General features: G+C 32.2%; 1 protein-coding gene across 1 annotated transcript; it reads left to right on the top strand.

Moving 5' to 3' along the window:
* Positions 1–5,549: 5,549 nt before the first annotated feature.
* LOC129297851 (cysteine-rich receptor-like protein kinase 43) lies at positions 5,550–8,985 on the top strand. Its single transcript, XM_054936190.1, has 7 exons — positions 5,550–5,714; positions 6,816–7,019; positions 7,294–7,504; positions 7,584–7,824; positions 7,982–8,123; positions 8,223–8,475; positions 8,639–8,985. The coding sequence occupies exons 1-7, from the start codon at positions 5,550–5,552 to the stop codon at positions 8,713–8,715; spliced, it is 1,293 nt and encodes a 430-aa protein (XP_054792165.1). The 3' UTR covers positions 8,716–8,985.
* Positions 8,986–27,411: the final 18,426 nt, after the last annotated feature.

Here is a 27,411-nt window from a genome sequence, read left to right as displayed (position 1 = left end):
CAAGAAGCTCCTAGCCACTCCTCATCATAGCATCAATTCTAGCTCCAAGGGTGCAAAACGATTGGGCCATTACTGGAGGAATGAGAGACGCGAGAGAGAATGATGATAAGAGGATCAGAGATGGAGAGAGCAAGATGAAAAAGTGAATGTAGAGCCTCCCTCTTTTGATTTCCAGTCCCGTAATTTTTTTTTGAAGATCAGAAAATAAAGTGAGAGATACGGACTTCTTCAAAAAAGAGAATAAGAACAAATGATATGAAGCCAAAAATTCAGGTGGAGAAATCGAAGAAGATCAATCGCCTTGTATCTGAATCTGATTGTGTGTGTGTATCCCAAAAAAAATAATAATAATAATTCCAAAATCCACCTCGAGTTGCCCATTACGTGATAGAAACGGAGGAAATAATAATCAAGATGATGTCATCATAGGAAAATGAAGTCTAAACCAAATTTGTGGATTGCACGTGATTCTTCAATCCAAAAGGAATGTAATGACTTGTGATCTCATTTTTTATCTTTTTTTTTCTGCTGGAAATTAATTCTAGATCTGAAAATTGAGTTAAAGGGTGACAATTTCAAAATTTATATAATGAAAAATGAATTGCCAAGTGAAAAAAATTAAAAGAGTAGAAAGCGTAGGAAGTGAAATTGGGTAGAAAATTGGCTAGCAATTGTGAGAGGATAGAATGGGAGTTCAATGGAATCAAGAATGGCTTAGGAAAAATATTAAAAATAAATAGAGAAGAAAATAAAATAAGATAAGGAAAATGTCCCAATTTATCCTCTCTCTTCTTCTCTTTTCCATATAGCCCCCTCCATATAAAATAAAAAAATCAATGGAAAATGAATTTTAGGGAATTAAAAATAATATTCAATAAAATCTGGAAAAATATGCGATAAATCTCAAAAATTCCCTAAAAATATTTCTTTTCCCTTTAACTAGAAATATTACAAATTTATTTTAAATTATGTCAAAACAAATATTAAAAAGCTAAGATAAAAGAGGTAAAAGTGTATAAAATATATGAATTATCACCTTTCTAGACTAGTTGTTAGCGCAAGTGGCTTAGAAAGATAGGCGGTGGCACTATCATAATTATATGGAATCTCGTTAAAACTTTCTAGACTGGTTACAAGACTAACCACTCCTAAAAATCTTTTATAGATGGGTTGCCAACACAATCGGTCTAGAATATTTTTTTAAAACAAATCAAAAGTTAATTTTTTTTTACACTTTCTACACTAGGTAACTTAAATAACCGGTTTGGAAATTTTTTCAGGGAGAATGACAATTAAGGACCTTTTAAGAACATTAATCTCAATTACGGACTGTGAAATTTTGAAATCCTAGTTAAGGATCATGGTCCTTAGTTGTGATAAAAAAATGTAGTTTGTGAGGTGGAATTTATTATTGCCACTTGAGAATTCACTAACTCAACTTGAGAAAATTTGTAACATATATTGTGAAAACATAAAACCCCACTTGAAAATCAATTGTTTAACAAAAAGTGCCACTTAAGAATTCATTAACTCCACTTGAAAAAATTTCTAACGTATATTGTGAAAATATGAAACTCCACTTGGGAATTGATTGTTTAATAAAAAACACCAATTTGGACAAGTCACTTTTTATTAATGATTTTCAAGTAAGTTTTATTTTTTCACAATATACGTTAGAAATTTTTTCAAGTCTAGTTAGTAAATTTCAAGTGGTGCTTTTTGCTAAACATTTCATTTCCAAGTGGGGTTTCATGTTTTCACAATAATGTTAGTAATTTTCTTAAGTTGGGTTATGAATTTTCAAGTATGTTAGTGAATCCCACCTCACAAATTATATTTTTTTTATCACAATTAAGGACCATGGTCCTTAACTGGGATTTCAAAATTTCACAGTCCGTAATTGGGATTAATATTCTTAGAAGGTCCTTAATTGTCATTCTCCCATTTTTGTATTTTTTAATGAAATTTTTTTGAAGATATATAGACTAGTTAAGCTAACATCCAGTTTAGAAAATGTTTATTTTTTTAAAATTCAAATGACTTTCTAGAGAGGTTATATTGGAAACTGGTGTCCAAAAAGCGTTAGAAATGAGATGGTTGCATAGGGAGAGGCCAATTTTACTATGTATTGCTCCTAATATGAATTGCTTGCATTGAGAGAGACTGTTCCATTTTATAGCAGTATGGGTTCTCCATGATGAACTTGAAGATAATAAAGATAATTGACTACGCTGAAAGGAGAATGTGGGTTGGCCTCTAAGTGAGATTCTTGCTTCTCTAGTTTTAATATAAAGAAAATGTAAAGAATCAGAATGGAACAGAAATAAAGTATAAGAAAAGATTAATATATTCAACTAAATCATGATCATGATGATCATGTAAAAATTCTTTAGATAATATAAAGATGATATGCATAAGAACGCCTAATCATGATGATACATGAGGTGGGGCAAAACATCAATCAATATAGTGACAAGTGACCTTTTATATAGACTAGAGTGCAAACCAACTATAAACTAACCAATACAAAATTACATCTAGTATCTATAGAAATTTGTATCAACTTTCATTTATGAAACAAGAAGTAGGTAGTAGTAACATTCATGATTTAATTGGAGCAACAAGGTCATCAACATACAGTTTCAGATAACAAAAATATAAATGTGTTTATCCATTATTGTCTCAACTCATCTTCATTCATTTTACTATTTTTTTAATTTTACCATTTTTTTTTGTTATTACTTTTACTCTTCTTTATTTAACCCAGTTAGTGTATAAATTAAAATTAAAATATAAAATTTACTATTATACAAAAATATCACATATTTTACACTCATTATTTTATTTTTGACTTTTTCTCTAATTAAAAGGGCTCCTTCCCCCTATTTTTCTCTTTCTTCCCCGCTTCAGCTTTAGTCTTTAGCTTCAGACAAAAACAAAATCCCTAAATGCCAAAATAACTTAATCGCTGATGAATGAATTGGGATGATATGGTCTTGGCGTTTCTGGTGAATGAGTAACGATGAATAAAGAATTAGAAATGGTCAAATGGGACATGGGGTTTGTGTTGTCGCTTTGTGCCTTGTGCAAATGTGAGTGACTTTGTGAGAAAGCCTTCTTTTGGGAGTTAGAACCACAACTTTTTTATTTTTTATTTAACAATGATATTATTCATTTATTTCTTTTATTTTATTTTTATTTGATATCTAATTGTTTATGTCATACTGTTATTATAATAATTTATTTAGATTTTGAAATGAAATTTAGTTTTTTTTAGGCTTCTTACAGTGGAAAAAAATTTCAAAAGAAAAGCTACATCATTAGACCAACAATCTTCTCAAACTCATGGTGAATGTAGAGATAGAACATTAGATCCAAGACTTTTGGAATTTAATTTACAAAGGTTCCTAGTGATCTTAGTTTGAGATTAAAAATGTCTTGTTGTCATCCAAATGATAGAGATGAAATTAGAAGATATTATTTGCAAAAAGGTCCTTGTCAACCAAAAGAGATTAATTTTTCACAAAGACAATTTGGGAATACCTTTGGTACATTTAATCTTGATTGATATCCAAAATATGAAATCTCATAGGGAACAAAAGTTTGGATTGAATAGATCGAGTAAGATTAGGGTTCACATTGGTTAAAATTTGAGGCAAAGAAAAGAAAACGAAAAGAAAAGCAAATTTCTTTGTTTTTCTTTTTTTTTGGGTTTCCCCAAAGTCTCACGACTTTCTTTGGTTTCCCAAATTGTGAGTGAAAATCATGACTTTTATCATAATTTTTTACAACAAAAAAATTGTGGAAAAAAAAACCTGAAATGTAAACCTTTGATGCAATCAAGTAGACATTATTCAAATTACCATCTTGAGCGAGTATATAATTTTGTCCCCCAGTATACTTTTTCTTTTTTTTTTTGCCAATATCCTCATTATATCTTCTCTTACTTTAATTTGCAAGGAGATATATTTTAGGGATAGTGTAGTTTATGATGCTCAGATATCTAAATGTATAATGCGAGCTTATATCTAAGCCAAAAAATGCAAGTTTCTATGTAACAAAAAAAAAAAGTTTTTTTATTAGTTATGGACCTATTAAATTAAGCCTGTAGTGAAAAATGAAACTTATGAGAAAGAAGCTGCATTTTCGTGATGTATTCTGTATGAAGAAGAAACTAAAATAAAAACAATAGACAGATAGGATTAGTTTAGAAAATTGAATAATTCAAATTTAAATTTAATTGACAAAACATTACATAATTTTTAGCTGTATTAGATATGTAGCTCATGAACTTACACGAGACATTGAATATCCTCCATGTTGTTGTATGTCAATAGTAATTTATATTATGCTGTTGTAATGGAATTATATAATGTTCGTGTATGGCATCAATTAAAGATGAATTTGACAACTAGGAAAGGGAGAATTTGACAAAATGGTCAAAGATTAGGTATGGATTAGGAGACATACATTTTTTAAACAATACCATTATTTGCTAGTGGCGAAGTAGGTAAGGCAATGAATGCCATATTAAAACATATTTTAAATGTAACTTCACCAGTTCCACCTTGCTCACTAGAACTCACAAAAAAGAAAGATGAAGTTGGCCAACAACGACTAGACTGAAAATAGTTTATTTAAATTTTTTTATAATAACCATTTTATTATAGAGAATGTTTCTGATTGTGCTGTGACACACACAAACACAAATATGTAATTTGATTGGCTTCACGTGGTCATAAAGGTATGGAGAAAAATATTGTAGGATAGCTAGCCAACAATGTTATAGTTTCATGACTATCTCAATACAATTAAAATCACATTAATAGGAACTGGATTAAAAAAATCACATACTGATTATTTAACAAAATCTTTTTAACATAAAATATAAAATTTATATGATGCTACATTATTTATAACGCGATCAAAGCATAGACAAAAGTAAAATCAACAAAAGAAAAAAATGAAACAAAGAAGAATACAATAATAGCCTGTTAGCCTCAGTCATGTAGACGAGCACTCCAAACTGGGACATCAACAAACACGGTTCCTTTTATGGTATATTAGTTATATACATATCATAATTTATTTCATGCTTGAGGTATAGTTGTTTTTTTATTATTACACATATTTTGCTCAGTAATCTTTGGTCTTCTTTGTAAGAAAATCAAGAATTGACCGCTTATTGAGGGTTTCAACTTTTAAGATGAGCAAGGTTATGGAAGACTCGAGAGCGTGATTTAATTTGTTCTAGCTATTTGGGCAAATGGGCTTATAAATCCGTGATCATGCAATTATATAACTTTATAGCTTCAAAATATCTATTTTTCATCAATAAAATTGAATTCAAGAAATCCAATCAATGTATTTAATTGACGTAATTGCATGAAATACATAAAAGTGATTATGTCACTGCAATTAAACTTTGATCGGTAAGGACATTGCAGAGAGCTTTCGACCCAATTTAAATTGCAAGTTGGATCAGTTGTCAAAGTTGACTTTTGAAAAAAAAAACAAAAGAAAAAACAGCTGACAAAGTTGACTTGACCATGCTATTTTTACCAAGTCAACCTAAAAAGCCCATCGTCATTATATTGAACACGGCTTTCCTCTCAGTTCTTACACCAAAAGAAAAAAAGAGTTCTTCCAGTTTCGGAAGACCAAGGGAATTTGATCTGAAGACTGAAGCTGCTAAACCTCCTCTTCTTCTCCATGTGCAATGACGATGGACCTTGTCGAGACTGTTCACCGAAGCAGTTGCGGATGATCTTCTTGGTGTGTCCTTTCACTCCTTCCTTTGTCCCAATACTTCCTTCGGTTCTTATTATAAGACACTATTTTTGAAAGAACTTTTTGTCCTTACTATAAAGCACTTGATATGTATTTCTTTGTGGATCATTGTAGATATGGGTTTATATTTGGATGATGTTTAAACTTTTTATAAGTTTGTTATAGGTATTTGTTATTGGTATTGTGTATGACTTATATTGAAATAGAAGCTGTGAAAGTGCAATGTTTGTTTATTATTGATTTTCTACACTCCACTATAAAAAATTAGCTAGATTAGCTAGCCCATCCCATTTTCCAGCCGGTGTCCGAGACGGGATATGCTGTGAGGAACCCTTTTGGTTGAGTGAAATTTTTAAAATGATTTTTTCTATATATTTCATATTTAGTGACTGGTGTTTTTCTGGGAAGCTTTTCATAAAAAATGGTTGTTGCTACCTTTGTTTGCAACGGCCCCCAAGAATTAGAGAATTTTTTTAATGTCTTTATTGATTATTTTTCTTTTTTGTGTTCTTCATTAAATATAATATCTGATTATTAAAATATCTAGATTGAGATCTCTAATTCTTTCAAGAGTATTTGAACTACTTAGTTGAGAATTATGTATCTCTTGGCGTGGTTTTAATATTTGCATTATGATGAGTTATTCTTTGAATATTGTTGGACTATTCGTGCTAAAATTAATGGTTTGTTATTTACATATTATATTTTTCATGGAAAAATGATTATTTTCTATTTTAATTAATTTAAGTTATTTTAATCATGACCGGTGGCTCCAGGTTGACCCCGGTTGGGCCAATGACCCTTGAATGCTTTGACTAGTTTAATGACCAGTCTTGGTCCTGTTTTTTGCACCTTATGTAGCACATAGTTCTTTAAATTCAATTAGATAATTGAAGAAGACTATCTTCCACAGTAATACAATTAGTGTTCCTGCCCACGATGGGCATGGCAAGCCTAAATTTCTTTCTCCTTCCTCAAGATAACAGTTCCTTCTTTTTATAAATTTATTTCCAGTTTTGAGTTAGTTTGACTCTAATGAATTCTTTGTCTTCTACCCTGTCCTTGAGTTTTTTTTTTTTTTTTTAGAGGGACCAACAGATGAAGCTCTAAAGAAAAAAATAGATGCCCAGAATTGTCAGAGGTTTTCCTATAAAACCTTATGTCAAGCTACCAATAGATTTGCCTCTCGAAATAAGCTCGGTCAAGGAGGCTATGGACTTGTGTACAAGGTAAGATCCTTAAGCAATTTTCTAATTTTTATAGGAATTTCAATTTTTCAACTCAACTTAAAAGGTAATTAAGGCACACGTAGTTGATTTAAAATGTCAATGAAGAAAGACAAAAGATAGCGGAAACATCACACAACAGTGGAAATTAATTTCCAAAATTATTGTATTTGTTTGTGATGCCAAACTTCTCCCTTTTTTTATTTTTTAAAAACATTTTACAAATGTTGATTTTAAAGAGATTTAAATTAAACCTTTGATTTTTATGCTATAACAGGGGGAGTTGGATGATGGGAAAGAGATTGCAGTGAAGATGCCATTAAATGTGTCAACACAGCATGAGGAACAATTGATAAAGGAGATAGAGTTGCTGAGTAGCGTGAAACACCCTAATGTGGTGAAATTGTTTGGTTATTGCACTAATAAGAAAAAAATCTTACTTGTTTACGAGTACATTCCCAACAAGAGTCTCAACGTGCTTTTATTTGGTAAGTGCCTACCTGCCTCAACCTCACCTTGTAACCAATCTCATGTCATTTTTTTAACTAGGAGTAATGCACTCTGCAGGTCCCAATAGGAGAGACCAGGAGCTTGATTGGAGTCGGACCTACAACATAATCGTAGGCATCGCAAGGGGTTTGAGCTATCTTCACATTAACCCCCAAAATTGCATCATCCATCGTGACATAAAGCCTGAAAATATCTTGCTTGATCATAAATGGGTGCCCAAGATTTCTGACTTTGGCCTTAGCCGCCTATTTGAGGAAGACCAAACCTTTGTCTATACTAATACAATAGCTGGCACTTTGTATGTTTTTAAATTTTGAGAGAAAAGTAAACGGCATATCATTTGATTTTATCTCTATTTCTCGTCATTTCTGCTTTTACTATCATTGAAAGAGAATCCATCTACTTGAATTTCAGTGTATATGGTTTTGATACTAGAGCTTGTGAATCATGTACAGGGGATATGTGGCTCCAGAACATCTGATATCAGTAAAAACAGATGTTTATAGTTTTGGAGTTCTGGTGCTGGAACTGATAAGTGGGAAAAGATCATCATCATTTATGCCACCAGAGGGCAGTGCTATTTGTTTGCTTGATTGGGTAAGAATATTTTCCTCAAAACTCAAATGTAATCTACAAAGAATACTCAAGATCGACGATCAATCAAAACTATTTTCTTTTCTTGTTTTGGGGAAACAGGCATACAAGCTTTATGAGGAAAATAGGATCTTAGAAATTATGGACCCTGCTTTAGCAAATTCCGCAGTGACGGAGCAAGTGATAAAGTGCATTAAAATGGGTTTACGATGCGTTCAAGGTGACCCAGATTTACGTCCAGATATGGAGCGTTGTGTGTCCAAGTTAACATGTTGTGATCAAGACCACAATGAAGCCTCAATTTGCAAACCAGGAACACTTGGTTATGGACGCCATCAATCAGTCTCCCTCTCTAGTGAGTCCAAAGTCTGAATCTATTTTGAATTATAGCTATTCCAAGATGCTCTACTTTATCAAGGTTCACCGTTTCATTCCTGAAACATCTATATATAACATAACCCTTATTTCATCCTGTTTCTAATATACTGTACATCAACACATTTCCAAAATACTTGCAGCATTTGGAGGAGCACAACATGAGGCGAGTTATCTTGAGGATATTTCTGAGGATGAGTATGAAGGTGAGGATAGTTGATCAAATTCTAGTCAAAGCATGTTAGAAGATTCACATATACTGTAAGTGAAAGTTGAGACAGTACATTCCCTGTCCAAAATGAGTGGCAAGCCTGAACTCGATCCTCTTCTACCTGCATCCAACATGGCAACAGATCTCCCAATATTTCCCAAAGTTCTGCAGACATGTCATCACGCTCCTTTTTTTTTTTTTTTTTTAAATGGAAGGCAAATTTCATTAAGCTCTGTTTATTAATTGAAGTTGTTGAATCTAGTGCTTTCTGCTCTTTCAGTTTGAAACATTTCGTGTGTTGTGATGAAACTAGAGGAGTGTCGTTTAAAATTCAAGGTGTTATTAATCTTCCGAGGCATCCTATGTAATTTATTCTTCATTATGAACGTGTTGTCAGGCTCTATCTTTTCTTCCTTCATGCAATTTTGGAGCAAGACTTATAATTTAGCATATTATTTTAATTTACAAATTATCTATAAATTTTTTTAAAACTAGTTAAGCCGTTAATATTTAAAAGACAATTTATAAATTTTAAAGATTTCATTAAAGAAAATATTTATTAAATTTTAATTTAATAAAACTTTAGGGTATTTAGTACTACTGTAAAAAAAGTTCACATGCTAACCCCACAATATCAAGCCACACTAGATGGTAATAATGTAGCCACACATAATACGTGTAAACAGATAATGGTGAAACAGGTGGCTTCTTAATAGAATAGATTTTTTGTCCCTTAAAAAATGGTTTAAAATAAAAATTATCGTACTTATCAGTATAAGTTATCCAGTGTTCTTCCAAAAAAAATGAGGAGGGGTATGATCTGATACCCAAAAAAAAAAAACAAGGTTAATGGTGGAGGACCAGCTCCTTCTACAATAAAATCTATACGAAATTGATTAAAAGTTTTCAAACTATTGGAATTTAATTGCAAATTAAGTGAAATTATAAAGACTAGTATATTAATTTTTCCTAAAACAAAATTTAAATATAAAGCTCCCATTAAGTCAATTCCATAAAAATTAGCATCCTTTTTCATTTTTTTAAACGTTTATTCTTACCTTTTCCAAAAAAACAAAGAAAACCATTTTATTTAGAAGACTTCAAAACGACTCTTCGTTTTTTTTTTTTAAATGTAATGAAAACTTGAAAAGAAGTTGAATTTTTTTTTTTGGCCTTTTTAACCAAAGGAGAAGTCCAATTCCTAACCACAATCTAACTGGATTGGCATGTGTCATATTTTAACTAGAAAGAATTTTTGAAAAAAATATTATATACTTTTTTCATACATAAAAAACTTATAGAGAAAATTAATCTTAAGGGAAGAAGAATGTCACCCAGAAAATTAAGTCAAATTAAATAACGATAATGTATTTTAATTATATCTTTATATATTTTGGAATAGACTTTACAAAATCTACTGTGAATTGGTGAAAATTCTCTTCATACTTTTTTGTCAAGTTTCGAATTTGAATCATCGTGGTGCAATTCTAGTGGGGGCAGTTTAGATCCCTTCTCCTCGTTCCTCTTGTCATTGGGGAGCTGTTGAAATTTTGATTAGGAATGAAGCGTTGAAATTTTAAAATTTTTCTTTATTGTTGAATGTTCAAACATGCTTAAATTCAAGGTCATTACAGCTTCTAACCCTGTATGATACCTACAGGAGTGCTTTGGCTCAAAAGCTCTTCCGTAGGGTACATACGGAGCTTTATTTTTTAAAAAAAAATTCAATGTTTTCATTATATTGCATGCTACATACATCTTTGTGTGAGTATTCTGAAGTTGAACAACATAACATGATAAAAAAATATACTTCTGTTTAAAATTAAAAAAAGATATAAAGTTTTTGAGTTTGGACTGTTTGGTACACAATCTCAAACAACTACTCAAACCACAATATGAGTGAAAAGATTTTTAATCTAATTTAATCTATTAAACATAAATAAAAAAAACGAAATCTAAGACAAAAAGTTTGCTCCCACAATTACAGTTGATAGCGACTTTGAAAGGACTTGAAGGTTTCCACAGACTCCCCATATACGTACCTCATTGAAAATTGGAAAACAACAAAAATAATATAAAAACATGTAAAAAAAAATAAAAGCAAGTAATTTAGAAATTGACCTGGAGTTTCATTTCAGTGGGTAATATAAGTCGCATTTTTTGCAAGAAAAAAAAAACTTAGTGCCTAAACTAAACAGAAAAAACAATCATCAACAATATAATGACTATATTGTCTCTGGAAATACACCAAAAAAAAAACTACATATGATTATATAAGTGGACAATGTGCACGTGTGTGTGTAAGAAATTGATAAACGGTAGTATTAAACATAACTGAATGCAGGGGCAGCACTAAAAAATATTTTATTTAGAAAATATAAGGCGTATGTGTATCCTATGCCCCCATTTTATATATATCAATTGTTCTCAGTGATTAATAATTTTTATGACCCACATAAAAATAAAATATTATATATTCGTTATTTTATTTTTGACATTTTTTTAATTAAAACGGGCTCCTTCTACCTAGTTTTTCTCTGAATGAATAATGATAAGTAAAGAATTAGAAATGGTAAAATGGGACATAGGAGTTGTGTTGTGGCTTTGTGCCTTGTGCGACTGTGAGTGAATCCGTGTGAGAGCCTTCTTTTGAGAGTTGGGACCACAAATTTTTATTTTTTATTTAATAATGCCATTATTCATTTATTTGATCTAGAAAAGCTTCCTAATGATCCTGGTTTGAGACTAAAAATTATCTTGTTATCATCCAAATGATAGGGATGAAATCAGAAGATATTACTTGCAAAAGGGTCCTTGTCAACCAAAAGAGATTAATTTTCCATAAAGACAATTTGAAAATACCTTTCACAGATTCAATCTTGATCGGTATCCAAAATATGAAACCTCATATGAAAATTTTATTTAAAAAAAAACCTTGAAGAGAAAACTTATTATATATATTTAATTTTTTTTTGTAATATTATGATGCATTTTTTGTATTACAAGTATTTTATAAGTGTAAATATATGAATTTGTGGGTCTGTCACTGCTCACTTGCAAAGGTTATATCATAGCTAGCTAGCCATATAGGCAGCCACCGCCTGTACGTATATATATATATATATATAAATGATAAGTATTGAAAAAAATAATACATTCAACCAACTTGTGGTTAGTGCGAGATACCAGAGCCATTCAAGAGCCTACAAGAGAGGAAAAAAATATACTAAAAATGATTAAACAAGAGAAATTGCCTAGCAAAGAAAGGCATATTAACATATAAGAATACTCCATATATATATATATATTCTTTTAATCCATTCATTCGTATATCCAAAAACCATTTTCCACCATCATCTTTAAAATTTTATTTTTTCCCTTACCAGTAAACCTCCCTTGTCATCTTTATGTCACTTCTTCTCCGCGCTAATTTTGGAGATTCATTTCTTTAAAAGCTGTGTCTCTCATTAATCCAAGTTTTAGAACCTAAACATTTCTGCAAGTCGCGAAAAGAAGATTTACCTAATGCAAAGTACTCCATCTGTTCAAAAATAGATGGCATTTTTTGAAGGATAGATATTAAAAAAATGTAATATACTTTTAGCATTTTAAGATGTAATTGATATGCTTATTTCCAAGAACACCCTTAATAAATAAATGATCATTTTTTATAAAAACTCATTTTATACTTATTTTTAAGTAAAACACCTTTTTTTTAGGGGCAAGATTCAATTAAGAATACCTTACATTTTTTTTAACAAAAAGAGTAATTAAATGACAAAGTTGGATTCAACCTTGGAAGGTGGGGTTTGGGGAAGACTAGATATGTCAGGTAGTAGAAGGTGGCACAAAGTTTCTACACAGTAGCCACATGCAAGGCAGAGACGACATCGACGACGGTTGGATGACATGGAATCTATGATGGCGTCGATTTAGTGTTTTAGACCTTACATAATTGGCATCGCACTCGTGTTGCAGAACCAGATCTTCGAGGAAGCTAAAGCGACGAGTCGCAAATATGTTACTTCTTGGGGACCTACAGTGCAACTATCCCAATCCTTTGTCTAGACTTAACAGTGACATTATTCCACGTGAGACAAACTAGTAATCAAAAGTTCAAAACATTCAACAGGAATAAGTTACATGTGGAGAAAACAGCAGATGGCCATACTAAGAAATTAAAAATATAAAGATGTATAAGAGGAAATCACGATTCAAAGATAAGATTCATATGTCGGGGAAGGGGCCATTGATTGATTTTGAGGCTTAAATTTTCATGGCTAAGAGACGATGGAAACATGAACGAATTTCAATTGGAATTAATATTTTTTTTTAACTACGTGTCAGCCACATCAGATTACTTGGTTAATGGTTGAGGACCAATGCCTTTTTAGTTAAATCTATAGCGACTTGATTAAAATTTTTGAAAGTGTTGGAATTTAATTGCAAATTAAGTGAAATTATAAGGACTAGTATATTAATTTTTCCTAAAATAAAAGTTAAATAACAAGCTAGCATTATGTCAATTCAATAAAATTTAGCATCTTTTTGCATTTTTTAAAACGTTTATTCTTACCTTTTCTCATTAAAAGGAAAAAGAAAAAAGAAAAACCATTTTATTTAGAAGATTTCAAAACGATTCTTCTTTTTTTTTTAAAAAAAAAAACGTAATGAAAACTTGAAAAGAAGTTGAATTGTTTTTCCTCCCTTTTAAACCAAAAGAGGAGTCGAATTCCGAACCACAATCTAATTGAATTGACATGTGTCAAAAAACTTATATTCCTAATGTATTTTTTTCTAATTAAATCGCTAATAAATAGATAAAAACAGGAATTTTATTATCTCGGGTAGTGTTTGGATGAGGTTTTAGTAAGAGGGGAGGAGAGAATATCATTAACAAATAAATAAATAATTAATTTTGTGAATAAAAATTCTACTTGCTAAGAATAAGGACAAAATTTGTTCTTTTAGCGTGCCAAATGTTTTTCATTGATTCAGCGTGCCATTGGGAAAATATTTTTTCACATTACTAAGAATAAGGACAAAATTTGTCCTTTTAATGTACGATTTTTTATTTTTTATAAGCCCCTTTTTATGTAAAATGTTGAGTTTTTAAAAAATAAAAAGAATATAATTGAGAAACTTCATGTGCTGCCAATATCCGGGGCCTCCATTTCTTTCTGTTTTTCTTTGTCCAAATTGCTACAAATTTGAGTTGAAATCAATGACGTTACAAAAAGTTGTTTTATGCTGCCACGTGACTTTGTTATTTATTTTATTCATCCTAATGTATTGCCATGTACTTCCCCTAGTCACTTTTTACTATTTTACTAAAACCAAAAACTAACAACTAACTCATTGAATATATTTTAAAATTAAAAAATACCTTTACCCATATTAAAAATAGAGAGATATATAGTATGTGATGAAGAATAAAATTAAATTTACAAACAGGATAAAATTGAAAAATAATAATAAACAATTTTCTATATATTTTATATTAAGAAACGTTGAATTCTTCTAGAACATACCCTACTAGAGAGAGTATTTAAAAATTTCAACTATTTTTTATTTATTCCACATGCTATCATGAGCTATCCCCCAATTATCGAGTTTAAGTCAATAACGCTACAAATTTGTTTCTATGCTGCCACTTGAGGTGGAATATTTATTTTTAGGAAAATTACAAACAGATCCCATTTAAGAAAACTTATTTGAAATAAGTTTCATGAATTTATATCAGGCACTTTTTGTAAAGAAAATTCAACTTTAAATTTAAAATTGAACTATTCCAACCACATTTTGCGTCTAGAATTCTTTGATATTTCTTCGCATAGCAGCGGGTTTCGTTAATATTTCTTCATCTCTCAGAATTCTTTGCATCTGCATGTTTTGAAAATTCTTGGAGTTCATGCATACTATATATAATCAATTAAAGTTCTTCATTCCTTTTCTACTATTACTCGAACAAATTTATGACTCCACTCCTTCATTCTCTGCCTTCAATCCTCATTCCTTCCAGATGCTAGAATCCAGACCGAGCCTCACAGTTGCTTTACTTCAAGTTTCTTCTATCACGTCCCAAAAATAGACATGACTGATACAGGATAAATACACAAATACACGTCCTTTAAGCTTTGATCATGGAATTCTAATTTAATATCTTAAACATTTGAATAGGATTGGAGAATTACTTTAACACTCTCATACAAACAAAAAGGTTCCAAAACTTTGTATAAAAAATTTTTTCAGAACCTTTCCTAAAACAAGATTTCCAGAAGGTTCTACAACAACAATATCGCAACAAAAAAAACAGTAGAGAGCTTCCCTCCTATTAGCAAACCAACAATACAAGTAGCAAACAAGGATCTTAACTATAATTTATGCGGAGCACCTAAAATAAAATTTACAAAATAAAATATATCTAAATTCAAGTTTTACAATGGATAGAGATTAACCAGAATAATGCTCCAACTTCAACTTGGCATTTAACCCCCTAAGGATCATCTGAAGGTGCAAGACCAGCTATACTATCTGAGACAAAAAATTTTTAATGAATAACGTCCTAATTTACAATTTATGAAAATAATGAAAAGTACATCAATTAGTCTTTTATAAACTTAGTGAAATAATCAATTGAAAATAATATAAGCACATAGCTCATACACATATATCAATGGTTGTATAAATGAAAATAAAACATAGTGCATGAACTCAACTACAATTTACTAGAAATTCAAGTTCCACTTTAAACACCAATATATGTTTAAAAACTTCTGAAATTTTTCAGCTCAATATAAAATAAATGTAGTAAAAATAACATTTTTCTTTAAAAGATCAAATTTGAAGAAAACTTAAGCTTCAAAATTCACTCTTTAGTAAGATTTGATCAAAACGATTAACAAGCGTGAATACACAGTCTACGAGGGTAAATAACCACAAGTGTGGACACATAGTTTATGAGAATAAGTAACCAAGTGCGGCTCAAAGTCATGAAACAAGAGTAGCAAGAGTCACGAACAAGCGTAGGCATGAGGCCCACAAAAATAGGCACGAGTATGATGCTCACAAACAACCATCCCTCCTTTCCACATGTGCTAGCTGTCACACGGGGCTAGCACCTCCTAAACACCCTGCTAGCTAGGTGAGCTATGGCATGCCAAGGGCTAACGGTACTGCCATTAGCGACCAGCATTATGATATAATCTCACCTTTTAAATCTAGCATATATAGGTCCATAAAATCAATATATTATTTTTTCTTAACATTTATCATCATACTCATCATAAAATGAATTCACCAGTGTTTCTTCTGTGCATAAATCATAATGATAAATCAATCTTCAACCTTTAAATCAAAAATTATTAATATGTTAAAAGAATTGAAAGTACTCAATCAAAAAAATTTCTTTATTTTCCTTGAGAGACTAACATAATGAAAGAATTCAGATTAAATAATTAATCTTAATATTTGAAGATATAACAATATGCATATAAATATAATTTAACAATATTTGATAAAAAGAATTTGGCTTATAAATTAATTAGGATGCTATTCACTTATCTAATATATTCTCGGGTACATAAATTACTCCTAATCAGTTGCTTTTATAATATTTTTTGCTACTTAATTCCCAAATGCCCAAGTGATGTTATTGTTATTTCTTTTATACATTTTGTTAATCCAAAATCTTTCAAGATAATTTAGGAAAATAGAAAAGAAAATATTCAATCTGTCACCATTCACAACAAAATTACATGTTGAGCTTAATCCATAAACCCCCAGAATATCTAAGTAAACAATGCTCAAAGTTTTCAAGTCTTCTTGTAGAAAATAGGCAACTTTTACTTTGACTTATCCCACTTTCCTTAACCTTCTCTTTTTCAACCTTTCATCAATTACTTTGCATGTGCCTGTGTGCGCGCGCACGTGCACACATCTCAAGGTTACTGTAAGAACAAATAAACATAATCCTTGAATTCTCAATCAAATATTTTTCCTAACTCTTTAATTTTACTTCTTAAAGTTCCTTTCAAATTTCCCTTTCTCCAAATCCCAAAAATAAAATTTATAAAGAAATTTTAATGGTTCAAAACAATTAACTTCCCCTTTAAACTTTTTTTTTTAATCAAAAGAAACTTAAATAAGTCAAAGTTGCATATCCTAATCTCTCTATATTTAAGTTTCTTTTTAATCAAATTTTCTCTTAGGCCTTTGGTCAAACACCTTATGTGCATCATTTCCAAACCATTTAATGGAGTTTCTTGACCTCTAATCACTTGCCCAATAATCCTCAATATCAATATATAGATTTATTATATATATATATATATATGAATGTATTATAAAACCCATATTCCACCAAGAATTAATTTAAATTGAAATAACATTCAACCCCCATTGCCATTATCTTGCTCTTAACACTAAAATTTTTAACTCCATTCAACTTTTCCTTTCCTTATTTAGCACACCAATTGTAGCACAAATCAAAAAGAAGTTCAAACTCAATAACTTAACACCCATATACATAATTCATACAAGAGAGAGGATTCAAAATCTCCATATCCAGTCAGTCTAATGATGAGAGGAGAATGAAAATATAAAATGGAGAAGAAGGAAGAACCTGATGTTTTATGCTATAACAACTCAAATAGAGGGAGGAGCGGAAGAGAAACTCATGATGAAGAACAAGGGAGGGAGAAGCTTAACAAGCACACGTCACAGCGCCATCAAAGAAGGAAGATTTTCATTTTCCTCTAGTCGCCCACAGCGAATGAAGAGAGAAGGAGATGAAGGATGAGGAAGGCTAGAACCCTTACATGTTTACACCAATAACAGAGAAGAAAAAATATAACATCCTGAATTTCAATCCCAGAAACTAGTTACTAATCAGGGATAAATTAGTAATTAGGGGTAAATTTCAATCCCACTGATTGATTGTGATTGGGATGTTGAGTTAGTGTTTTATATTTATTGGATATTGTATTGATATGATTGAAAGGTAGAATGACAATATGAGATATAACGCCTGAGCACAAGTAAGATTAACCTCACTATGCCATGTGCCATAGCAGAAGCTACATACGCTACGGTGTATTATCTAGGGATCACTTAAAGTTGATGTGAATAGCTTATAGAATTAGAAGAGGAAGTGCTAGGAAATGCGGCTGGAGAGGAAATGAGTTTTCTATCTGCTAGGGCAAGCCATATCTAGAGGTTTGGAGTTTGCTTTGATTAATAACTTACTGAGTAAGTATTGCGCAATCCCAATCTTTATTCCTACCCTATTTTCATTGAATTTCATCGGTTGAGAAATCGAATCATGAAGTTCTAAGGTGTTGTAATCTAAAAGGAAGGGTTAAAATAGGATATCAAATATAGAACTAAGGTTTTATGACTAGTATGGATTTGAATAGTTATATTTTGAGAATTTTGGCTCTTTTAGCCTAAAAAAGTTAGGTTGAAATTGAGGAATTAGGTGAATAAGTGAGTTAGGAGGTTGTTATGGTTATTTGAATAGCCTATAGGGCTAATGATTATAGGTAATAGATTAATGGATTCAAAAGGTATTAATTGGACTGTTATGTGTGTTAAGGGATTCGGTTTAGCAAAATCAATACTTATATAGAATGTTGAGAATTGACTGAGGGGCACTATGTTATGTAGATTGAGCATTTGTGACATTACTCGTGAGAATCTATGCCCCTAGGAGCTTAGTGTGATTAGTAACCCTTAGTAGCAAGGGTTAAAGGTAACTGGAGTAACCCTTTTACTTGTTTATTTGTGAAATTGTTTGCAAATACTTTTATATAACTATGTGCATTATGTTGTGAACTGATAGAGTAGCGACATTATGAAAGAATATGCATGCGAGTATGTGAGCATTGATTGAAATAATAATTTAAAGTGGCATGTGCATTGACATGTATTGTATTCCCAAGAATACATTAGATTATAGTATAGGGACGCGGCCTTACTATGAAGAAGTCTAGGAAATCTTGATGATTTAGAGTATAAAGCTTGACTCCGCCAGGACAGACTGAGGAGAAGAATCCTAATGATCTAAAGTGTAGAGCTTGACTTCGCCATGATGAACCTAAGATATGGAATAATCCACGAGGTTACCCTAGACTAGAGTAGGGGGTTGTGATCCTACTCTGTATAAGCTGATAATCTAGAGCATAGAGTTTAACTCTACGATGATGGACTTAGGAGACCACCCATAGTGAAGAGTATTATATGGTCTAAGTAATAGTATGATGGGCCTTATTTCATATGATTGAAACTCCTGGTCCGAGCGTATAGATTACTCCGCTACATGAAACCAAGAATACATTGTATGAGCATACTGAGATTGATGAGAATGAATTCCTATATATGTATATGATATTTCTTTGATTGAAACACATGCTACTTTATCTGTTATTTATGATTTTTCTTACTAATCAATAATTGGGATTACCTCTGATTTACTGGGATGTATGTCTCACTCCGTTACTTTTTACCATAGCTGAAGAGAGCACAAGAAAGTCAAGACAGGAAGTGAGGAAAGAGTAGCTTCATTTGTTAATGGTATGATTACGATTGAATGAAATTAATGTATAAAGTTATATATAGAGTTTGAGTTGCTAATTAGGATGCATAAATGATTGTGTATACGAATTATGTTGTGAAATCTTGCTTGTATCTATATATGAGATTGCATCTCATTGAGGGTGCCCTAGTGATGGGTACATGGGTAGGCCTAGATGCCATTTAAGTAATGTATGTCATATGTAACTTGTTCTACTTGTTAATATGTGAATTAATGTGATGATTATGTATTGAATGTGAATTCTATATATATATATATATATATAAATATATATGAGAACTTGACACAAATCATGAGGCAGAGCTGATAGAACACATTTGTTACCCACTTTTATTTGTCAATTAGGACCATTTTATTAATGATTTATCACCTTTAAGTGCACACATTGCATTAGATTTGGAACTTTGCCTAAGTTTCTAAGATCAGTGCACTAGGGGCATTTTGGTCCAAAAAATGAACTTTTGAGAAAATGTACAAGAAAAATTGAAAAAGTGCATTTTATGTCCAGTTGATGAATGGTGAAATTATATTTTTAAAATTCATTTTAGTTTGGGAGTAATTAAATAAAAAAGTTAACACTTTCTTAAGTGTCTTAGTTTGTCCTAGTTTTTAGTTTGCCTTTGTGTGAAAATTTTATATAATTTTGTGCAGCCTGAAACTTGGTTAATTTAATAAATTCTCCCTTCTAATTATGAATTTAATTCTGGACATGAATTAGATTTTATTATATCATATGCTATTTAATTGAATTGTGTGATTTATGTGACATAGGTGGCATGTGACTTGTGCATCAATTGGGCAATTGAGGTCAACACTCCTTGAGGACAATGGCTGATGGTTTGCACGTGAATTATGATTATTTTGAGGGATTAGATCAGCTAAAATGATGTGGATGACACATGGGAAATTAGGCACACATTGGAATCATCTACAAACCAATAGGAAGTTGCCACCTTGCAAGTGTGACAAGGCTCCCATTTACATTTTAATTTCTTTTTCCTTATTTTAATTAAGCTTCAGCTGATGGGAGACACCAAGGAGCACGCCATTTTAAGTCCCAAATGGGATCCAACACATATCTCATTCATCTTCCACATTCTCTCTCTCTTGTTCATAGTGTTCTTCATTTTCTCTCTTTTGTTCTTCATTTTCCAGCACCTTAACCTCCATTTTTCAGCCACCAAAATTTTGAGTGAAATTTAATACCTTATACACTTTGAGTGATGAGAGTAAACACTTAACCTAGAGAGGCTTACTCTTTGACATTGATTCTTGGTAAGGGTTTGTTTGTGATGTGCATAATTCTTTCGTAATTATTGCCACATTGATTGATAATTTGTAGAAGTTCATGAGCTAGTATTTTAGTGACTTGAAACAATGTTTTTCTCTTATTTCTTTGTCTTATAGTTTCTTTTGGGACCTTTTTCACTTGATTTTGCCCGGAGTGCAAAAGCTAAGTGTGGGGGAATTGATAGAACACATTTGTTACCCACTTTTATTTGTCAATTAGGACTATTTTATTATGATTTATCACCTTCAAGTGCACACATTGCATTAGATTTGGAACTTTGCCTAAGTTTCTAAGATCAGTGCACTAGGGGCATTTTGGTCCAAAAAATGAACTTTTGAGAAAATGTACAAGAAAAATTGACAAAGTGCATTTTATGTCCAGTTGATGAATGGTGAAATTATATTTTTAAAATTCATTTTAGTTTGGGAGTAATTAAATAAAAAAGTCAACACTTTCTCAAGTGTCTCATTTGTCCTAGTTTTTGGGTTTGCCTTTGTGTGAAAATTTTTATAGTTTTGTGCACTTGAACTTGGTTAATTTAATAAATTCTCCCTTCTAATTATGAATTTAATTCTGGACATGAATTAGATTTTATTATATCATATGCGATTTAATTGAATTATGTGATTTATGTGTTAGATTTTATTTTATTATATCATAATTCAAGTAATAGCATATGATATAATAAAATCTAATTCATGTCCAGAATTAAATTCATAATTAGAAGGGAGAATTTATTAAATTAACCAAAGTTTCAGGCTGCACAAAATATATAAAAATTTTTACACAAAGGCAAACAAAACTAGGACAACTGAGACACTTGAGAAAGTGTTGACTTTTTTATTTAATTACTCCCAAACTAAAATAAATTTTAAAATATATTTCACCATTCATCAACTGGACATAAAATGCACTTTGTCAAGTTTTTCTTGTACATTTTCTCAAAAGTTCATTTTTGGACCAAATGCCCCTATGCACTGATCTTAGAAACTTAGGCAAAGTTCCAAATCTAATGCAATGTGTGCACTTGAGGGTGATAATCATTAATACGAGTCCTAATTGACAAATAAAAGTGGGTAACAAATGTGTTCTATCAATTCCCCCCACACTTAGCTTTTGCACTCCGGGCAAAATCAAGTGAAAAAGGTCCCAAAAGAAACTATAAGACAAAGAAATAAGAGAAAACATTGTTTCAAGTCACTAAATAATAGCTCATGAACTTCTACAAATTATCAATCAATGTGGCAATAAAGTACGAAAGAATTATGCACATCACAAACAAACCCTTACCAAGAATCAATGTCAAAGAGTAAGCCTCTCTAGTTAAGTGTTTACTCTCATCATTCAAAGTGTATAAGGTATTAAATTTCACTCAAATTTCTTAGGATAAACCTACTATGAATTTGTAACCCTTCTACATCTCCATCACTAAATAGCACTTGCAATCAAGAATCAAATGGACTTTATTAGGTTGTGATATAGGTAATGAAAGGATGTCTAAGAAATGCAGTATAGAAAAAAATAGGGTTAGCATCAAAATAATGCTAAATCAAGATATATCCCCTTAATATGCAAAGCATAACCTAACTCAATTGGGTGAACACCTTAACACAATGATGATGGAAAGAAATGATAAGAAATAATAAAACAAATAGAATGGATGAGCTAGGCAACTTTTTATTTTTATTTTTTATTTTTTTTCTTTCTTTTCTTTTTTTTTTCTTCTTTTTTTTTCTTTTTCAGCAACTTTATTTCTTTTCTTTTTGACTATATTTTTTTTTCAAATCTATCTTTGTTGTTTTTTTTTTTGGTTGCCCCTAACTCTTTGAAAACAATGGAAGTAATGGATGGAGAAATGATAATAGGCATCCACTCATTTGATCTAGGACATGCAATGAATATTAAAAAGACATATAAAAGTGTAACAGCATTCCTTGGGGAAAAATAGGGTAAATATTTTTTTTTTAAGAATTAAACCAAAGGCTCAAAGTGGCTAACAAGGATTAAATAATAATAGGTTGGCTATTTGGCTCTTGGCTATTTTTTATGAATGCCATCTCTCATCTCCTATCAACAAGTGCAAGATATATGGTCTTAATTAAGAAGTGAAACAATTCTAGAGGGTAACATCACTAAGGAATTAATCACACATGAGTGTTTAGCCTCTTCCATGAATGGGTAATATGCCACTCTAATCCATTAATTCAAGGTAAAAGAATGTTTCACTTCACACCTATTCAATCCTAAAATTACCACATCTCAAGAATCAAAATATCCATTCAAGAGCTAGGTAATAAGTACCTCAAAACAAAACAAAATAAAGAATTTTTTTTTGAATTTTTTTATTTGCAAAACCAAACAAAACCAAACAACAAAAACAAAATGTTTATTTCTCTCCCCACCTTAAATCATGCATTGTCCTCAATGTATGTATAGACTAGTGATAAAATAAGGTGAGATCAATAATGAATGCATAACAAAGTGTGGTGCAGATATTTTTATTTTCAAACTAAACACAAAACAAAAAAAGTCAAATAAAGCAAATAAACTCTAATTTTCCTACTAGGTTCATCCCCCCACACTTGAACTATACTATCATTAAATATATCAATTAAAAGAAGTAAAAAGCTCAAGGTTAGAGAGATACAACCTTATCATGGTGGTTCAAAAACATGTTGAGAGAAGTCCTCCTCCTTTTGAAGTGATTTGGCATCTTTGTAGAGCTTGCATAGGTGACCATTGATTTGCATAGTGGAACCCGTGGCTTTATTCAAGAGTTGCAAAACCCAATAGGGAAACACCTTGGTCACTAGATATGGTCCCTCCCACTTAGACTTCAACTTGGCATGCTTATGAATAAACCTTGTTTGGAACAAGAGGACTTGATCTCCTTCTTGGAACTTTTTCCTCAAGATTAGCTTGTCATGAAGGATCCTTGTTTTCTCCTTATAGATTCTAGAAGACTCATAGGCATCCAACCTAAGCTCCTTAAGTTCTTGCATTTGAAGAAATCTCCCTTAGCCGAAAGATAAATCCAAGTTTAGTTTCTTGATGGCCCAATAGGCCCTATGCTCTATCTCCACAAGGAGTGGCAAGCCTTTCCATACACCAATCGAAAAGGAGACATGCCAATGGGAGTCTTATAAGCGGTCCGATAAGCCCGCAAAGCATCCTCCAAGTGAAAGACCAATCCTTCCTATTTGTGTTCACCACCTTGGTTAGGATTTTCTTGACTTCTCTATTTGATACTTCAGCTTGGCCATTAGTTTGGGGATGATATGGTGTAGAGATTTTGTGATGCACTCCATATTTAGCCAAGAGAGCCTTCATCATCTTATTGCAAAAGTGGGATCCTTGGTCACTTACCAAGGCCTTAGGAACTCCATACCTACAAAAAATATTAGATTTGAGAAACTTCAAAACAATCTTAGCATCACAAGTTCTAGTAGGAATGGCTTCAATCCACTTTGAAACATAATCAACACCAAGTAATATATACTCAAAACTAAAGGATGGTGGAAAGGGACCCATGAAGTCAATGCCCCAAACATCAAAAATCTCACAAAATAAAATGGGTTGTTGAGGCATTTCATGTCTCTTACCCCAACTACTAACCTTTTGACATTTCAAGCATGCTTTAACAAATTCATAAGAGTCTTTAAACAAGCTAGGAGGCCAATACAATCCACAATCTAAAACCTTCCTAGCTGTCTTATTTTGAGCTAAAATGACCACCACATGCATGAGAGTGACAAAATTCAAGAACAGAAGGCACATCAACATCATCAACACACCTCCTAATCACTTTATCCTACAAATCTTCCACATCAAAGGTGGTTCCCAAATGTAAAATCTAGACTCTCTTTTCAATTTTTCAATGGCAAAACGTGAAGCACAAGGAGGCAAGACTCTACACTCAATATAGTTAGCAAAAGAGGCATACCATGGAGGCTTAGATGAAATGGCACACAATGCCTCATCAGGAAATGAATCACAAGGAATAGTAGGGTTAGAGTTTACCATAGTAGCTTTTAAATGAGGTAGTCTAGACAAATGATCCGCTACTTGATTGGTAGAAACCACTCCTATCCCTTATCTCCACATCAAATTCTTGCATTAAGATCACCCATCGAATCAAGCGAGGCTTAGAATCTGTCTTCTTAAACAAGTACCTCACAGCAGCATGGTCAGTGTACACAACAACTTTAGAGTTAAGAAGATATGATCTAAATTTATCAAGTGCAAAACAATAGCAAACAACTCTCTTTCTCAGTTGTGGTGTAATTAACCTGAGCTGAATCTAGGGTCCTAGATGCATAAGCAATCACATATGATAACTTGCCCTCTCTTTGACCAAGCATAGCTCCCACAGCAAAATTAGAAGCATCACATGACAACTCAAAAGGTAAAGACCAATTTGGGGCTTTAAGAATGGGAGGGGAAATGAGCATGCTTTTCAAAGTGTCAAAACTCCTTTTGCAAGCATCATCAAAAACAAAATCAACATCTTTTTGTAAGAGTTTAGACATAGGCAAGCAATTTCACTAAACCCCTTTATAAATCTCCTATAAAAGCCTGCATGTCCCAAAAATGATCTCAAATCTTTCAAACAAACAGGATATGGCAAAGAAGCAATCACATCTACTTTGGCCTTATCCACCTCTATGCCATTGGAAGAAATCAAATGGCCTAAAACAATTCCTTTATCTACCATGAAATGGCATTTTTCAAAGTTAAGCACAAGCTTCTTTTCAATGCACCTACCAAGCACTTTATCTAAAGAATGCAAGCATGAATCAAAGGACTCACCTACACAGTAAAATCATCCATAAAGATTTCCAGTAATGTTCAATAAAATCACAAAATATGGACATCATGCATCTTTGAAAAGTACCAGGTGCATTGCAAAGACCAAAAGGCATCCTCCTATAGGCAAATGTACCAAAGGGGCATGTAAAGGTAGTCTTATCTTGGTCACTAGGAGCTATAGGAATCTGAAAATACCCACTAAACCCATCTAGGAAGCAATAATGGGACTTGGAAGCCAATCTCTCAAGCATTTGATCAATAAAAGGCAAAGGATAATGGTCCTTCCTAGTCATATTATTGAGCTTCCTATAGTCTATGCACACTCTCCAAGCATTTTGAACTCTAGTTGGAACAAGCTCTTCCTTTCTCATTTTTTACCACAGTAATCCCCCCTTTCTTAGGTACAACTTGGGTTGGAGACACCCACTCACTGTCAGCTATAGGATAGATGATCCCAGCACTAAGTAGCTTAACAACCTCTTTCTTTACCACATCTAAATCAATGGGTTAAGTCTCCTTTGTGGTTGCCTAATGGGCTTAGCATTGTCCTCAAGAAAAATTTTATGTGTGCACACAATAGGGTCAATACCAGGAATGTCAGCCAAAGTCCAACCAATAGCATGTATTTCTTTCTCAACACATCAAGTAATGCATTTTCTTCCTCAAGAGATAAAGAGTTAGAAATTATTACCGGAAGCTTCTCATTCTCAATGAGATATGCATACTTGAGATTGGATGGTAAAGGCTTCAACTCCAAGGTAGGTGGCTCTACACAAGAGGGAATGAGCTTCTTCAAGTCTAATTTGGTGGAATATTCCATGGTACTATCTTGTTCTTTTAGGCTTCTCACTTGTTTTTGATTTCTCCTCTTCTTTCTTTACAGCCTCCCCTTTCTTGCAACTTGTCCTCAAGTGCTTGGACTTGAGCCACGGCCTCGACATGTGAAAGTGTAGAATTTTCCTCCAATAGCTTGGGAATCCTAAGAACATCAAGCTCGAGTGGAGAAAAACTCATAGATTCGGCCTTAATGGCTTTAGTACCTACAACATAAGAAGATATACCCTTCTCAAGCATTTCAAGATCAAGCATAGGAGATATTTTAAACACAAATCATGAGAAGAAGTAGTTGCATCATTCAAGCATGCATCAATCTCTAACAAATAGGACAACTAATCCATCAATGCATGTAGTAGTAACAAGAGACAAATCATCATCAACATGTGAGAAAGAATCAAGCATGTGAGACTCACAAGCATCAATGAAGCAATAACTCAATGGAACTTACAACACGAACAAAGAAAGAATCCTCAAAAGGATGTTTCATTGCTTCCTATATATTAAAATACAATGATCCTCCTCCACATTTCAAAATCAAACTACCTTTTTCCATGTCAATCAAGTACGGGCAGTCCTCATAAAAATGGCCTTCCTAAAATCAAAATATCATCCCCCACTCCCTTCTTTTGACATATCAAGCACATAGAAATCCACAGGAAATAATAGACCTTTAACACAAACCAACAAGTCTTCTACTACTCCATGGGTCTTCTAACACTTCTATCTGCTAATTGGTATATCATAGGTGTCTTATGCATGCAATCAAGACTCAAGGCATGATAAATTGAAGAGGCATAACATTAATGGCTGCACCTAAGTCTATCAATGCATGAGAAAAATGTGTGTTGCCAATCTTGCATGGAATTGTGAAGGAATCGGGTCCTCACATTTTATAGGGAGTTGAGGCCTTCATGATAGCCTCCGCAGATGAGGGATAATGTACCCTTGCATTAGGCCTAAATTTTCTTTATTTGTACAACAATCTTTCAAAAATTTGGCATACTTAGGAAGTTCTTAACTACATCCATCAAGGGTACATTAACATGAATCTTGGGAAGAATCATATACCTCTTGATCAAATTGTCCCTTTACTTGCTTAGGGACCACTTGTGCTTGTGGAAAAGGAAGCTTCTTTATAAACTCCTTCACTGAACTCTCCTTTCTTGTTTCACTT

This window comes from Prosopis cineraria, unplaced genomic scaffold (genome assembly GCF_029017545.1).
Source record: "Prosopis cineraria cultivar Desert tree isolate PC_DT_omini unplaced genomic scaffold, ASM2901754v1 PC629, whole genome shotgun sequence".
NCBI classification, from domain to species: Eukaryota; Viridiplantae; Streptophyta; class Magnoliopsida; order Fabales; family Fabaceae; genus Prosopis; species Prosopis cineraria.
Note: the sequence above shows the minus strand (reverse complement) of the source record. Positions and strands in the feature narration are given on the sequence as shown.